General features: G+C 45.2%; 1 protein-coding gene across 7 annotated transcripts in view; it reads left to right on the top strand.

Moving 5' to 3' along the window:
• The window catches only part of LOC141085113 (chloride channel protein ClC-Kb-like), an 83,316-nt gene extending 68,900 nt beyond the window's left edge, over positions 1 to 14,416 (top strand). For 5 of the 7 annotated variants that reach the window (XM_073570225.1, XM_073570222.1, XM_073570221.1 and 2 more), the window contains 3 exons: positions 4,537 to 4,605; positions 4,696 to 4,782; positions 13,869 to 14,416. In XM_073570225.1, the coding sequence (XP_073426326.1) occupies positions 4,537 to 4,605; positions 4,696 to 4,782; positions 13,869 to 13,907 (195 nt within the window). In that variant the 3' untranslated portion in view covers positions 13,908 to 14,416. Of the gene's footprint in view, positions 1 to 4,536; positions 4,606 to 4,695; positions 4,783 to 7,815; positions 7,842 to 10,362 lie in introns of all 7 variants that reach the window. The other 2 variants (XM_073570223.1, XM_073570224.1) reach the window with 2 other exon arrangements.

A 14,416-nucleotide genomic window follows, 5' to 3' on the forward strand; every position in this document is an offset into this window, starting at 1 on the left:
TCTTCCTCCAGCACACAGCATCACTTCCCCCTCATCAGGCTAAACTGAAACTCCACCAACCCACTTCCTGTCTATAACCTTCCAGTCACAAGATTTCCTTTCTTAAAGAGACAGGTCAAATCATTATACATTACATCATCCCTCTTTTTTTTTTTTATATATATATATATATATTAACAAACTGAAAAAATTATTGACAAGGCAACAACGCGGAAAGAAGAAAAAGAAAAGAGAGAAAAAGAAAAAACCAAGAAGAACATCCAAGAAAAGACATACAATATGTCTGTACTGTCTTATTTGTTCATTTCAAATCAGGCATTTTAATTGCATCTCTTCAATAAGTCTTGATGGAGCCCTTCTTTCCCATGTAGGGTAATGTCTGGGTTCATTGGGGGAGTCCATTGCTGACGGATCAACTACCCCTTGTTGGCCTTCTCCACTGTCGGGTACCAACTCTTCTACCGGTGGGAGTTCATTACCATTGTCGGCGGTATAATTTTAAAATGTGAGGAATTTCGGGTTATAGAGTGTCCATCTCACTCAGCCGTGACCATGTTGCCTCTTCTCTCAGTAACATTATATTTTGCCAGACCATATACAGCTGAGGTTTTGTTGGTTGATCTTTGACGCACAACAATGACATCACCTCTTTTGATGGCACTTGGCTGTGCCCTTCGCCTTCTGTCTGCATAATGTTTCATGGCTTGCTTGTTAGAGAAATCTGTTGATTGCACTGAAGAGTCACTTGGTAGGGGATGGCTGGTCACATCAGGGATCCATATACGAAGAGTTCTGCTGAACATTAGATGAGATGGAGCAGCATTAGTGGTGGAATGTGGCGTTTTGCGGTAATTGCGCAAGAATTTGTATAGTGACTGTTTCAGTGGGATGTGCTCCAGACTAGCTGCCTTGATTCATTTCCCCATAGTGTGCATGAAACGTTCTACAATTCCATTGGCTTGGTGTGATTTTCCTGTGGCTGAACCCTACGTATTCAGAAAACTGTGTAAATATATGTCCATTGAATGGAGCTCCATTGTCTGTTTTAACCACTTTTGGAATGCCATATGCAGATAATATGTTGTCCAGTTCTGGTATGACACTATTAGCAGACGTTGAAGAGAAGAATGAAATAACAGGGTATGTAGAATATTCATCAATTGTTACTAGAATGTATTGGCCATTTGGTAATGGTCCATATATGTCGACGGCCACTTCCTCCCAGACAGCAGTGGGTAACGGAGATATTTGTAGTGGCTCTAACCTTGATGATGGCGTAAGTAATTGACAAGTGGAGCAGTGTCTAATCTTCCACCAATAGATCCATATTTGGGAACCACACTTTTTCTCTGAGTAACTTTTTTGTACCAACAATTCCTAGATGACCTTCATGTGCTATCTGTATGACAAAGTTGCACAAGGCCTTAGGTACAACCAGTTTGGTACCTCGAAGGATGAGGTGCTCTTCAGTGACTGACAATTCCTCACGTACATTTGAAAATAGTTTTAATTCCTTCAGATCAATCCCAGAAACATTAAATTTTTCCTTTCGAATTTCATGCCAGCTTCGATTTTGGATGATTTGTATTAAGGCACAGAGTGTCTTGTCACTTGTTGTATTCAAAAACTGATCAACAGAAAGTGCTTTTGGCACGGCATGAGCTGCAACAAATCGTATGTATTCTTCCATGGTCCTGTAGACGTAGACCCCATCGTTCGATCCGTGCAGGCATTTTAGCTCGGGGATTTCCAAAAATTGTAAGGAGAGCTTGATGTTCCATGACAATGGTGAAGGGAGCGCCATAGAGAAATAAGTGAAAGTGTTCACATCGCCAGACAACTGCCAAGCTTTCTTTTTCAGGTTGTGCATATTTTCTTTCAGTGTTTGTTAGGCTTTTGCTTGCATAGGAAATGATGTGAGAACTTTGGTTGTCATCCTTCTATTGCGCTAAAATAGCACCCAGTCCCACAGGACTGGCATCCACAATCAGTTCAGTTTGAAGAGCTGGATCAAAATAGACCATGGTGGTTGTTGAGCAGAGTTCATTTTTAATTGTGTCAAAAGAGACCTGACAGTCCTGGGCCCATTGAAAGACACAACTTTGTTTTGTAAGTTCTCTTAATGGAGTGCTGATTGTTGAAAAATTTAGAATATATCTAGCACAGTAGCTGGCCATCCCAAGAAAAGAGCGCACTTCACTGGCATTCTGTGGAATTGAGGCTGCTCTGATGGATTCCACTTTCTTGGGATCAGGTCGTACTCCTTCCGCCGAGAAGATGTAACAATAGAACTCCAATGAACTTTTATCAAATTCACATTTCTCTTTGTTCAAAGTAAGTCCAGCAGAGAGCAGGCATTCGAAGATAGCATATAGACCACGATTGTGTTCAGCTTGAGTTTTCCCAAAAACCAGTATGTCATCACTATAATTAAAGGCATTTGGAATGTGTTGAATGACGCTCCTTATCGTGTCTTGAAAAATTTCCGCTGCTGAGCAGACCCCAAAAGTCAATCTTTTATATCTTCTGAGACCCACGTGGGTGGAAAATGTTAAGTATCTGGATTCAGGACTCAATTCTAATTGATGATAGCCCTTATTGAGGTCAAGCTTTGAAAAAACGGTTGCTCCATTTAATAAGTGAATGATGTCATCAATGGTAGGTGAGATATGTCTTTCTCTCTGAATAGCGGTGTTGGGCAGGCGCATGTCAACACACAGTCTCACCTGCTCTGGAGTCTTTGGTTTTGGAACTACCACAAGTGGAGAGACCCACGGAGTGGGACCAGTAACAGTTTCAATAATGTCCTCATCCATGAGCAATTGGAGTTCCTTTTCTACCTTCTTTCTCAGGTGAAATGGAATACATCTGTGAGCCTGGGCTACTGGACGAACACTGTCATCTACATGAAGTTGCACTTGAGAGTTCTTTAATTTTCCCAATCCACTAAATAAGGAGGGAAAGCTGTTCATCATGGCCTGTACACCCAGATCCACTGGGTCGGTTATAGTATGAATAATCTGGCTGAGTCCTAGCTTCAGGGCACTGTGATAGCTGAGAAGACAGCCTCCCGATCTTTGTAATGTGTGAAATGTGCTTTTCTGCCTATTTTCTTTATAGCTAAGTTCAGCGTCAAATTGTCCCATTGTAATTAGAGGTGTTTTAGATCCACATGGAAAGATTTTAGTATGCACTTGCTGTAAGACTGACTGTTTTCAATTGTTCATATGCATTGCTGTCTATGCTATCCACTGAAGCTCCCGTATCTATTGTAAAGGTGATATCCGTGTCGCAGATGGTGAGCTTGATACAGGGAGACTGCTCTGAGCCAGTGACAGAGGTAGTGACCACATAGTTCTCAGCCACAGACATTTCTTCTGCATCCTGATTTACCATTTTTATATTCGCGGGCTTTGTCATAGACAGAGGAGGCTTGTAGTGCGCTGTTTTGCGCTGCAAAATGGTTTCCTTTTCCACATTTACTGCATATTTGTCCTGTAGCTGAACATTTGTTCAGGTGGTGAGGGAAATCTTGTCCACATCTATAGCATTTCTTCTGTTTCGGGGCTTGCTTGTCTTGTGCACTTTTGTGTTTGAGATTATGCACATGTAAATTATCCCCATTCTCCATTGTGGTGGCCTAATAATCGGCTAATCTCTATAGCACGGGCCATCTTGAGTAAATCATGCAGAGAGAGATCCTGCTGCCGAGCCTTACGCCTTATGTTATTAGACGAGCAGGTGACAATTGCTTGAGTTAGGATTTCATCATCTACATGCGTACATGCACATCCATGGGCTAGCTCTTTTAGCCTTGTGACATAGGTGTCTATGGATTCTTCTGGAAGCTGCTTAGCAATCCTGAACTTGTATCTTTCATATCTGATGTTCTGTTTGGGGTTGAAGTAGTCAGTGAGAGCTTTGGTGCCATTGCTGTACGTGTCTGTCTCTGCTGCAGGTAACGTGCTGTATATGTCGGCACAGTGCAGGAGCACGGCTTTCTTTCTTTTCTCTTCTTTTATGTCCATAGCTTCCAGGAAATTCTCACACCGGTTTAGCCATCTTCTCCAGTTATGAGAGAGATTAATCACATCAGTCATATCAAACTTGGGGAACGTGTGCAAGTAGTCAGCCATGATGGAGTCTCTCAGTGGCGCTGGCGTGTGAAGCGGTAAAGCAGGGGTTAGTACTCACAGCAGCAGGTGATTGCATCCCATCCTCGTCGCCAGTTGTAATGTCCACACAGTATAAGGAATTCAAGAGAGAACACTTTAACTGTACTTTATTCTTCTCATTCTTCCTCCAGCACACGGCATCACATTTCCCTCATCAGGCTAAACTGAAACTGAAACTCCACCAACCCACCTCCTGTCTATAACCTTCCAGTCACAAGATTTCCTTTCTTAAAGAGACAGGTCAAATCATTATACATTACAGGGGCCATGCTCTTTACAGACACTGTTGCCCTCTGCTAGTTCAGGGAGATGATGAACTGCAGCTTTGGATGTGACTAGAGTACGATGTGTTCTCTCCCAGGGTCTGAGTGATGGATGCAGCATTGATCCGGTCACTTTCCAGCTGTCGTCCTGGACGTCTTTACACGAGGTGAGGACTCCTGAGAGGACGGGAGACATATGTTCTGTAGGAGACAACTCCCCACAGGCCCTGTATAACTCTCATCATCCCCCTTCTCAGGCTCATCACCTCTTTGTGCTGCTCAACCTCCAGCAAGCCTTCGTCACAGAGTTCGGGAAGATTGTCGGCTGCGTCACTCGGAAGGAGGTATGTCGCCATCTTTTCTACTTATCAAGAAAGTTTGTGCCCCCCTCTCATATCTAATAGTGTAGGATTGCAGCTCGCGGGCGCTCCCTGTAGATGCGGTGAGGTTTGCAGCTCGCGGGCACCCCCTGTAGATGCAGCGAGGTTTGCAGGTCGTGGGCGCCCCATCTAACATAGTTACATAGTATTTAAGGTTGAAGGGAGACTTTAAGGCTATGTACCCACGGTATGCAGAAAATTCTTGACTGAAAACCGGACTCCTTCCCAGAAAACGCGTGTTTTTTCCCACGCGTTTTTTGCGTGATTTTTGCGCGTTTTTTATGCGTTTTTTCCGGAGCGTCCCCAGTCTCATAGAAAATAGTTAAAAATGCGGATTTTTCCGCGAAATTAATGAGCATGCTGCAATTTTTACCGCGATGCGTTGTCCATCTAGTTCAACCCATAGCCTAACATGTTGATTCAGAGGAAGGCAAAAAAAATCCATGCGGCAAACACTAAGCTCCACATTGGGAAAAAAAATTCCTTCCTGACTCCACATACGGCAATCAGACTAGCTCCCTGGATCAACGCAATATTAAGGAAACTAGTGTATATACCCTGTAATATTATACTTTTCAAGAAAGGCATCCAGGCGCTTCTTAAATTTTAGTAGGGAATCACTCATTACAACATCATACGGCAGAGAGTTCCATAGTATCACTGCTCTTACAGTAAGGCTAAGTGCACACGTACCGGAACGCTCGCGGAAATTACCGCGAGAATTCCGGAATTCCAGTCCGCGGGAAAACCGCATTTTAAATTCCCGCGATTTTCCCGTGGAAAAACTAGCATTTTGCAAGCGTATTTAGCTTGCAAAATGCTAGCGTTCTCCAAGGGATCTGTAGCATCGCTTGGAGAACTGATTGACAGGTTGGTCACACTCGTCAAACATAGTGTTTGACGAGTGTGACCAACTTTTTACTACTGAGGCTGCCTATGCAGCATCAGTAGTAAAAGATAAAATGTAAAAAAAAATAAAAAATGGTGTTATTCTTACCTTCCGACGTCCCGCGCAGCCGTTCCCAGTAATCCTTTGCGAAAATGCCCGCGATGACGTCCGTTCTCGTGGGATCACGATGTCTCGCGGTAATTCGCGATGACGTCGCGCGAATGACCGCGAGACTTCGCGATCCCGCGAGAACGGACGCCATCGCGGGCATTTTCGCAAAGGACTACTGGGACCGGAGTGTGAAGAGAAGCGGAAAGACTGCGCGGGACGTCGGAGGGTGAGAATAACAATATTTTTTATTTTTAAATTCTATTTTTTACAGGGATATGGTACCCAAAGCTCGGAGGACAGGCTCCTCTCCTCCGGACCGTGGGTACCATCCGCCATTGTTCTGCTTACTTTCCGCATGGTGTGCACAGCCACATGCGGGAAGTAAGCGGAACAATGCATTCCTATGGGTGCGGGATCGCCGCGATTCCGCAAATTAATGAGCATGCTGTGGTTTTTACCGCGAAGCGATTCCGCCGCGGTAAAAACCGCAGCATTAGCACAGCATTGCGGAATCCCATAGGGATGCATGGCATGCTTAGTTTTCGCGGCAAAATCGCACGGTTAAAACAGCCGCGGAAACGCGAAAAAAACGCCACGTGTGAACGCAGCCTTAGGAATCTGCGTCTGTGATTATGCTTAAACCTTCTTTCCTCCAGACGTAGAGAATGCCCCCTTGTCCCCGTCACAGGTCTAAGAGTAAGGCTATGTTCACACGTAGTGGAATTCCCGCGGAAGTTACCGCGAGAATTCCGGAATTCCATTCCGCATGAAAACCGCATTTTAAATTCCCGTGATTTTCCCGCGGAAAAACTAGTGATTTGCAAGCATAATTAGCTTGCAGAATGCTAGGGTTTTCCAAGCGATCTGGAGCATCACTTGGAGAACTGATTGACAGGTTGGTCACACTCGTCAAACATAATGTTTGACAAGTGTGACCAACTTTTTACTACTGATGCTGCCTATGCAGCATCAGTAGTAAAAGATAGGATGTAAAAAAAATAATAAAAAAAATAAAAAATATTGTTATTCTCACCTTCCGGCGTCCTGCGCAGCCTTCCCGCCTCTCTCCACGCTCCTGGCATCTTCTGGTCCCAGTAATCCTTTGCGCGAATGACCGCGAGACGTCGCTCTCCCGCGACATCATCGTGAATGACCTCGAGACGTCGTGCTCCTGCGAGACCGCGACGTCATCGCGGTCATTCTCGCAAAGGATTACTGGGACCGGAAGATGGCGGGAGCGTGGAGAGAGGCGGGAAGGCTGCGCGGACGCCTGAAGGTGAGAATAACAATATTTTTTATTTTAATTCTATTTTTTACAGGGATATGGTACCCAAAGCCCGGAGGACAGTCTCCTCTCCTCCGGACCGTGGGTAACATCCGCAAATCTTCTGCTTACTTTTCGCACGGTGGGCACAGCCACATGTGGAAAGTAAGCAGAACAATGCATTCCTATGTGGGCGGAATCGCCGCTATACCGCTAAATTAATGAGCATGCTGCGTTTTTTACCTCGAAGCGATTCCGCCGCGGAAAAAAACGCAGCATTAGCACAGCATTGCGGAATCCCATAGGATTGCATGGGATGCTTATTTTTCGCGACAAAATCGCGCGTTTAAAACCGCCTTGAAAACGTGAAAAAACCGCGACGTGTGAACGCAGCCTGAAAAGATCATTAGAAAGGTCTTTGTACCGTCCCCGCATATATTTATACATTGTAATAAGATCACCCCTAAGCCTTCATTTTTTGCAAACTAAATAACCCCAAGTGTAATAACCTGTCTTGGTATTGCAGACCCCCCCAGTTCTCTAATAACCTTGGTCGCTCTTCTCTGCACCCGCTCTAGTTCAGCTATGTCTTTCTTATACACCGGAGACCAGAACTGTACGCAGTATTCTAAGTGTGGTCGCACTAGTGACTTATATAGAGGTAAAATTATGTTCTCCTCATGAGCATCTATGCCTCTTTTAATGCATCCCATTATTTTATTTGCCTTTGCAGCAGCTGCCTGACACTGACCACTAAATGTGAGTTTGTCATCCACCCATACACCCAGGTCTTTTTCAGTGTCAGTTTTGCCCAGTGTTTTACAATTAAGCACTTAATTATACATCTTGTTCTTTCTACTCAAGTGCATGACCTTACATTTATCCCCATTAAAGCTCATTTGCCATTTATCAGCCCAAGCTTCTAGTTTACATAAATCCTCCTGTAATATAAAATTGTCCTCCTCTGTATTGATTACCCTGCAGAGTTTAGTGTCATCTGCAAATATTGAAATTCTACTCTCTATGCCTCCTACAAGGTCATTAATATGTTAAAAAGAAGCGGGCCCAAAATTGACCCCTGTGGTACCCCACTGCTAACCGTGACCCAGTAAGAGTGTGCTCCATTAATAAACACCCTTTGTTTCCTATCCCTGAGCCAGCTCTTAACCCACTTACACATATTTTCCCCTATCCCCTTTGTTCTCATTTTATGTATAATAATAATCTTTACTTTGTTATATAGCGCATACATATTCCACAGCGCTTTACAGTTTGCACACATTATCATCACTGTCCCCGATGGGGCTCGCAATCTAAATTCCCTATCAGTATGTCTTTGGAATGTGGGAGGAAACCCAGGACTCCCAGCGCTGCAAGGCTGCAGTGCTATCCACTGAGCCACCGTGCTGCCCATGTATCAACCTTTTGTGTGGCACCATATCAAAAGCTTTTGAAAAGTCCATGTACACCACATCCACTGCGTTCCCTTGGTCCAGTCCAGAACTTACCTCATAGAAGCTTATCAGATTAGTCTGACAGGAACGGTCCCTCATAAACACATGTTAATATTGGGTCATGAGGTTATTCTTCTTCAGATACTCCAGTATAGTATCTCTTAGAAAACCCTCCAGGATTTTACCCACAGTAAAAAGTTAAAATCACTGGCCTATAATTCCAAGTTCAGTTTTTGTCCCCTTTTTGAATATTGGCACCACATTTGCTATACGCCAGTCCTGTGGTACAGACCCTGTTATTGTGGAATCTCTAAAGATTAAAAATAATGGTCTAACTATGACTGTACTTAATTCCTAATACAATAGCAAAGGTGTATAACAGCATCCTGTACATGACAGTGCATACACCAAGTGCTGTTAATCCTGGACAATTAGAGGATCAGTCGCTACCAATCATGCAGCGGGAGTGTGAAAACCACATAAACATACGACCAAAGATCCAAAAATAGCAAAATATATCTCCTTTATTAGGGGAAAGAATTGACAGAAACGGGAGAAATGGGGAACTTGTGCAAAGGAACAAACAAAGGTGCAGCAGTGGTCCGCACGGTCTGCCCGGCAATTCGAATTGTCTACTGGAGATAATACTAATCCGGGGTTATTGACCCCTATTTGGGTGGGTGCTATTATGTGTCCCCTTATGGGGCGGGTTACTTACCTCATTGATGTGACGCTCCCCCACCGGCTATGTCCCTGATTTTGTAGGGATGTTATATTAATTGGCCATATTTGTATTTGTATTTTTGGCCGTGCCATTGCAATTTTTACAGGCACATACATAGATGTGAATTCATCCAGGTGTATATCTGTCTTAGTACAGAGGTCCTTTGGATGCCGTTGAGAGGGAGTCACATTTTTGATTTTGTAGGTTTCATTATATCCTCCTACACTGTACCGGATAGTATACTAAGATGCTTTCTATACTTCCAGCTAATGGTTGTTACTTATATTACTACTAAGATATTTCAATCTATTTTATGGCCGTGGTTATGCTTGCGCGTCCTCTAGCACTGCTGCACCTTTGTTTGTTCCTTTGCACATGTTCCCCATTTCTCCCGTTTCTGTCAATCCTTTCCCCTAATAAAGGAGATATATTTTGCTAATTTTGGATCTTTGGTCGTATGTTTATGTGGTTTCCACCCTCCCGCTGACTGTACTTAATTCCTGCAGTACTCGGGGGTGTATCCCATCCGGGGCCGGGGATTTGTCAATTTTAGTGATTTTTAGACATTGTCATACTTCCTGCTGGGTTAAGCAGGTGACATTTAATGGAGAGATTTTTTTATCCCTGATCATGTTATCCGTCATGGGATTTTCTTGTGTAAATACTGTTGAAAAAAAGTCGTTTAGCATATTGGCTTTTTCCTCATCCTCATCCACCATTTCACCCATTTTTTCACTATTTTTAAGGGGGCCAACACTATCATTTTTTAGCTTCTTACTATTTATGTAAAGAATATTTTGGGATTATTTTTACTTTCTCTGGCAATGAGTCTCCCTGTCTCAATCTTTGCTGTCTTGATTTCTTTTTCACAGAATTTATTTAATCTTCTGTATTTATTTAATGCCTCATCACTACCTACTTGCTTTAATTCTCCAAATGCTTTATTTTTATCTCTTATTGCGCCCCTTACAGCTCTATTTAACCATAGTGGTTTCCTCCTATTTCTAGCATGTTTATTCCCATACGGTATATATTGTGCACAGGTCCTATTCAGGATGCTAATAAACGTCTCCCATTTTCTTTGTGTATTTTTATGTCTCAGGATATCGTCCCAGTTATTTGCACCAAGATCATCTCTCATCCATTGGAAATTTGCCTTCCTGAAGTTTAGTGTCCTTGTAACCCCTCTACTACACTTCTTATTGAAGGATACATGAAAACTTATTAATTTGTGATCACTATTACCCAAGTGTCCCTCAACCCTTACATTTGATATGCGGTCTGGCCTGTTGGTTAATATTAGGTCTAGCAGTGCCCCCCCTCTTGTTGGGTCCTGAACCAGTTGTGAAAGGTAATTGTCTCTCATAGTTGGCAAAAACCTATTACCTTTGCTGGAACTGCAGGTTTCTGTTCCCCAATGTATTTCAGGGTAGTTGAAGTCCCCCATAATAATGACTTCTCCTTGAGTCGCTGCTTCAACTGTTTGCTTTACGAGGATATTCTCCGTTGCTTCCATTATTTTTGGACACTTACAATGTGACGCCCCTGAGGCTTCAGTCGCCACAGAGGTACTGCACCTCCTCCTGAGGTGTGGTGCCCCACCATCCAGGTAAGGTGGGAACTCCTAGCCACGCTCCAACACCTGCACCCCACACAACATGGTAGTACAGCAAAGCCACATTGCGGCTCCTTGCTTAGAGAGTAGCAGAGCACCTTTGGTGGTTCCCTGCTTGGAACACGAAACGTGCTGGGAGGCGGGTGGAGTTTAGAATACATAAAGAGCGGGAAGGGTCAGTCAGTGAGTGGGAGAGAGAGAGAGTCACTCGGAGAGGAGTGAGGATCCCTTGAAGAGGGATGGTGGAAGGAGTGCTGCAGCTGCCTCAGTGATCTGAGTCAGCTGGCACAGGAAAGGAAAGAAGGAGAAATACATTAGACTGAAACCTGACCTTCTATGAGAGAGAGGGATTAGTACGGAACGAAGGAGTAAAAGGTAACACAGAGGACATGGGTTAGAGGAAGAACCCTGCCTAGAAGTTCTAAGCGCAAGGCCGGGGCCCGGTCCCCGAGGTTGTATGGATACTGAAGGTCCTGCAGCAGACACCGGTGGAGTAGTGGGCTGTAAATGCACTACTCCCATCTAAGACTTGGGGGCACAACAGCAACTTGGATAGTGAGCCGGGACTCAGGAGTAAGGAGTCCCCGAAGCAGGCTACAGCTGTCTGCCGTACAAGTAGAGTTATTGGGAATATCTGTCAGGAGGCACTCCAGTGTAACTCAGTACTAGGAGTACTTCACTTAAAGGCGCTATAGAGGAGACGTTCAGAAAGGTACATGTTGGCGGAGTGTTGGAAGGGAGCATCCTATCTTGCTTGGAGGTTGACTGAGGCCAGGACCCGGAGGACACAGCACAGAGGCAGGCATCTGTGTGAACTGCAGACTGTGAGTAAAGCTTTGGAACTACATGCCCTGGTGTCCTCCACTTATTCCCGCATCACTACACCCCGCACTACTACATCTGGGCACCGGCCTCTACACCGCCTGTGCCTCTCCTCCATTGCTACATCTACACAGCCCTGGGACTACAGCTTCACCTGTGGGGAGCTTCACCATCTTGGCTGCAACCCATCACCAGTCCCAGAGGATCTGCATGCAGCGTCGTCCTAACACCTCACTTGCCAAACACCACAGGTGGCGTCACGAACTATTAGTAAACTTCATTTCATTGTTCATTCATCCCCTTTTTGCCATGGAGCCCCAGGGCCACGGACCGGGTCACAGCTTCCGTGACAACTCCCATTGAGATCAACGGGCCCGGTACCGAGTACCCCGCTAGGCCCTGGGTGGGGCGCTCCAATAACAAACCCCTATCAGTAATTTACTGTTTTTCCCCCTCCCCTTATCTCCACCCACAGGGACTCTACATTTTCATTAGATTCACATAAATTATCACGCAGGATGGGCTTTAAGGATGATTTTACATATAGATACACGCCTCCCCCTCGCTTATTTGTACGGTCATTTCTGAACAGACTGTAGCCCTGTAAATTAACCGCCCAGTCATGGCTCTCATCCAGCCATGTCTCAGATATCCCCACCATGTCATAATTATGTTCCAACAAAATTAATTCTAACTCCTCCATTTTGTTGGCGAGGCTTCTGGCATTAGTATACATGCACTTTATGCATCTCTCTCTACCTCTGTTCTTAAATTATTAACTGTTCTAACTCCACCCCCCATGCCACCCCCACCCTCAATTTCATTATTTGTGCCCAGGTCTCTATCTGCACTGTCTTCCCCTCCTATAAAAGGAATACCCTCCCCCCAGTCCCAACACTTCTCCAACCTTCTAGCCATTTTCTCTATCCCAGCACAGCTGCACCCTCCCCATTGAGGTGCAGCCCGTCCCTAGCGTAGAACCTGTAGCCAACTGAGAAGTCGGCCCAGTTCTCCAGGAACCCAAACCCCTCCTTCCTACACCAATTCCTGAGCAACTAATTTATCTCCCTAATCTCAGAGAATACCACCTTGGAAGTCCTTGCCTTAAGCTTGCTGCCTAATTCCTTGAAATCATCTTTAAGGACCTTCCACCTACCTCTAACTTTGTCATTTGTGTCAATGTGCACCATGACAACCCGATCAGCAATGTGTCGGACTCGAGCGCCAGGTAGGCAGCACACTGTTCGATGATCTCTGTCTTTGTGACAGATTGCCCTGTTCCCCTAATAATTGAGCCCCCCACTACCTGTACCTGTCTGGCCTGCCCTGCTCTCCTATTTCCCCCCTTATTAGAGCAGACACTCCCCCAGCTTTCAGAGGACATGCCTTGCTGCAGCAGTTCTACTCCTGTACTGACACTCCCCTCATCTGCCAATTTAGCAAACTTATTGGGGTGTGCCAGATCAGAACTAGCCTCCCTGGCACTCTTCCCTCTACCCCGCCTTCTAACTGTCACCCAGCTGGCTACTTCACTGTCCTGCAGCTCCAACCTAGCAGAAGACTCCTTTCCATATTGTCTATGGATCTCAGTGTTGCCAGCTGCACATTTAGATCCAGTATATGGGCTTCCAAATGCACAACGTGCTCACATCTCGCACAGCAATATGCACCCTCGACCGGCTGTTCAAGGATTGAATGCATGTGGCAAGACGTACACTGTATGGCATTGTCAATAGTGGAGCACATTTCTAATGGGGATTGCACCAGACAGAAATGTTAAGTAAAAAGAAATATAAAGTATTAATAAAATATAACAGCAATTCAGTAATACCTCCCTTGTAAACTCCCTGAATCCAAAGTCACTGAATTCCAAGTCACACACTTACCACCGTTCGCACGATCACACTCGCTAAGCAAAAGATTTAAAGAGATTTTTTTTTCTTTTTATTCCTTCAGCAGAAATCCACCCTGCAGCTCAATGCACTTCTAGATGCGGTGAGGTTTGCAGCTCGCGGGCTCCCCCCTGTAAACATGGCGAGGTTTGCAGCTAGCGGGCACCCCCTGTAGACATGGCGAGGTTTGCAGCTCGCGGGCACCCCCTGTAGATGCGGCGAGGTTTGCAGCTCGCGGGCGCCCCCTGTAGATGCAGTGACGGATATTTCTTATTTCAGATGAGGACAACCATTGAGAATCTGGCAAACCCGAAATGAAGCCACTGGAACTGGAGGTACGGGATCGACACCTCAGTGGACACAAGACCCGGCCACTCGTTACTACACAAGGACCACAACCCCCATCAGGCTCTTCTGTAACTTTCCAGAGACTTTGTATTTCAGTTCTTCATCAGTGAATCTAGATATTGTTCAGTCTGAGATCCTGTCCTTGTCACAGCTGAGCGATCAGATCCCTGAGGGCCGGTACAATGTATCCGATTGTAACTGGGCCGGAAGAATTCTCTGAGGACGCCGCCTCATCCGCACCCGCTCATTCTCCGAGGACGCCGCCTCATCCGCACTCACTTATTCTCCGAGGACGCCGCCTCATCCGCACCCAATCATTCTCCGAGGACGCCGCCTCATCCGCACCCTATCATTCTCTGAGGACGCCACCTCACCCGCACCCGATCATTCTTTATGTCCACCGTTCTCACTAATATTGATAATCCTCACATTTCGCTCGGATTGATGCACGTACGACAGATAAAGATTTTGTATTATTA

The sequence above is a fragment of the Dendrobates tinctorius genome, unplaced genomic scaffold (assembly GCF_039654945.1).
Source record: "Dendrobates tinctorius isolate UK_male_01 unplaced genomic scaffold, ASM3965494v1 ptg000028l, whole genome shotgun sequence".
Classification (NCBI taxonomy): domain Eukaryota; kingdom Metazoa; phylum Chordata; class Amphibia; order Anura; family Dendrobatidae; genus Dendrobates; species Dendrobates tinctorius.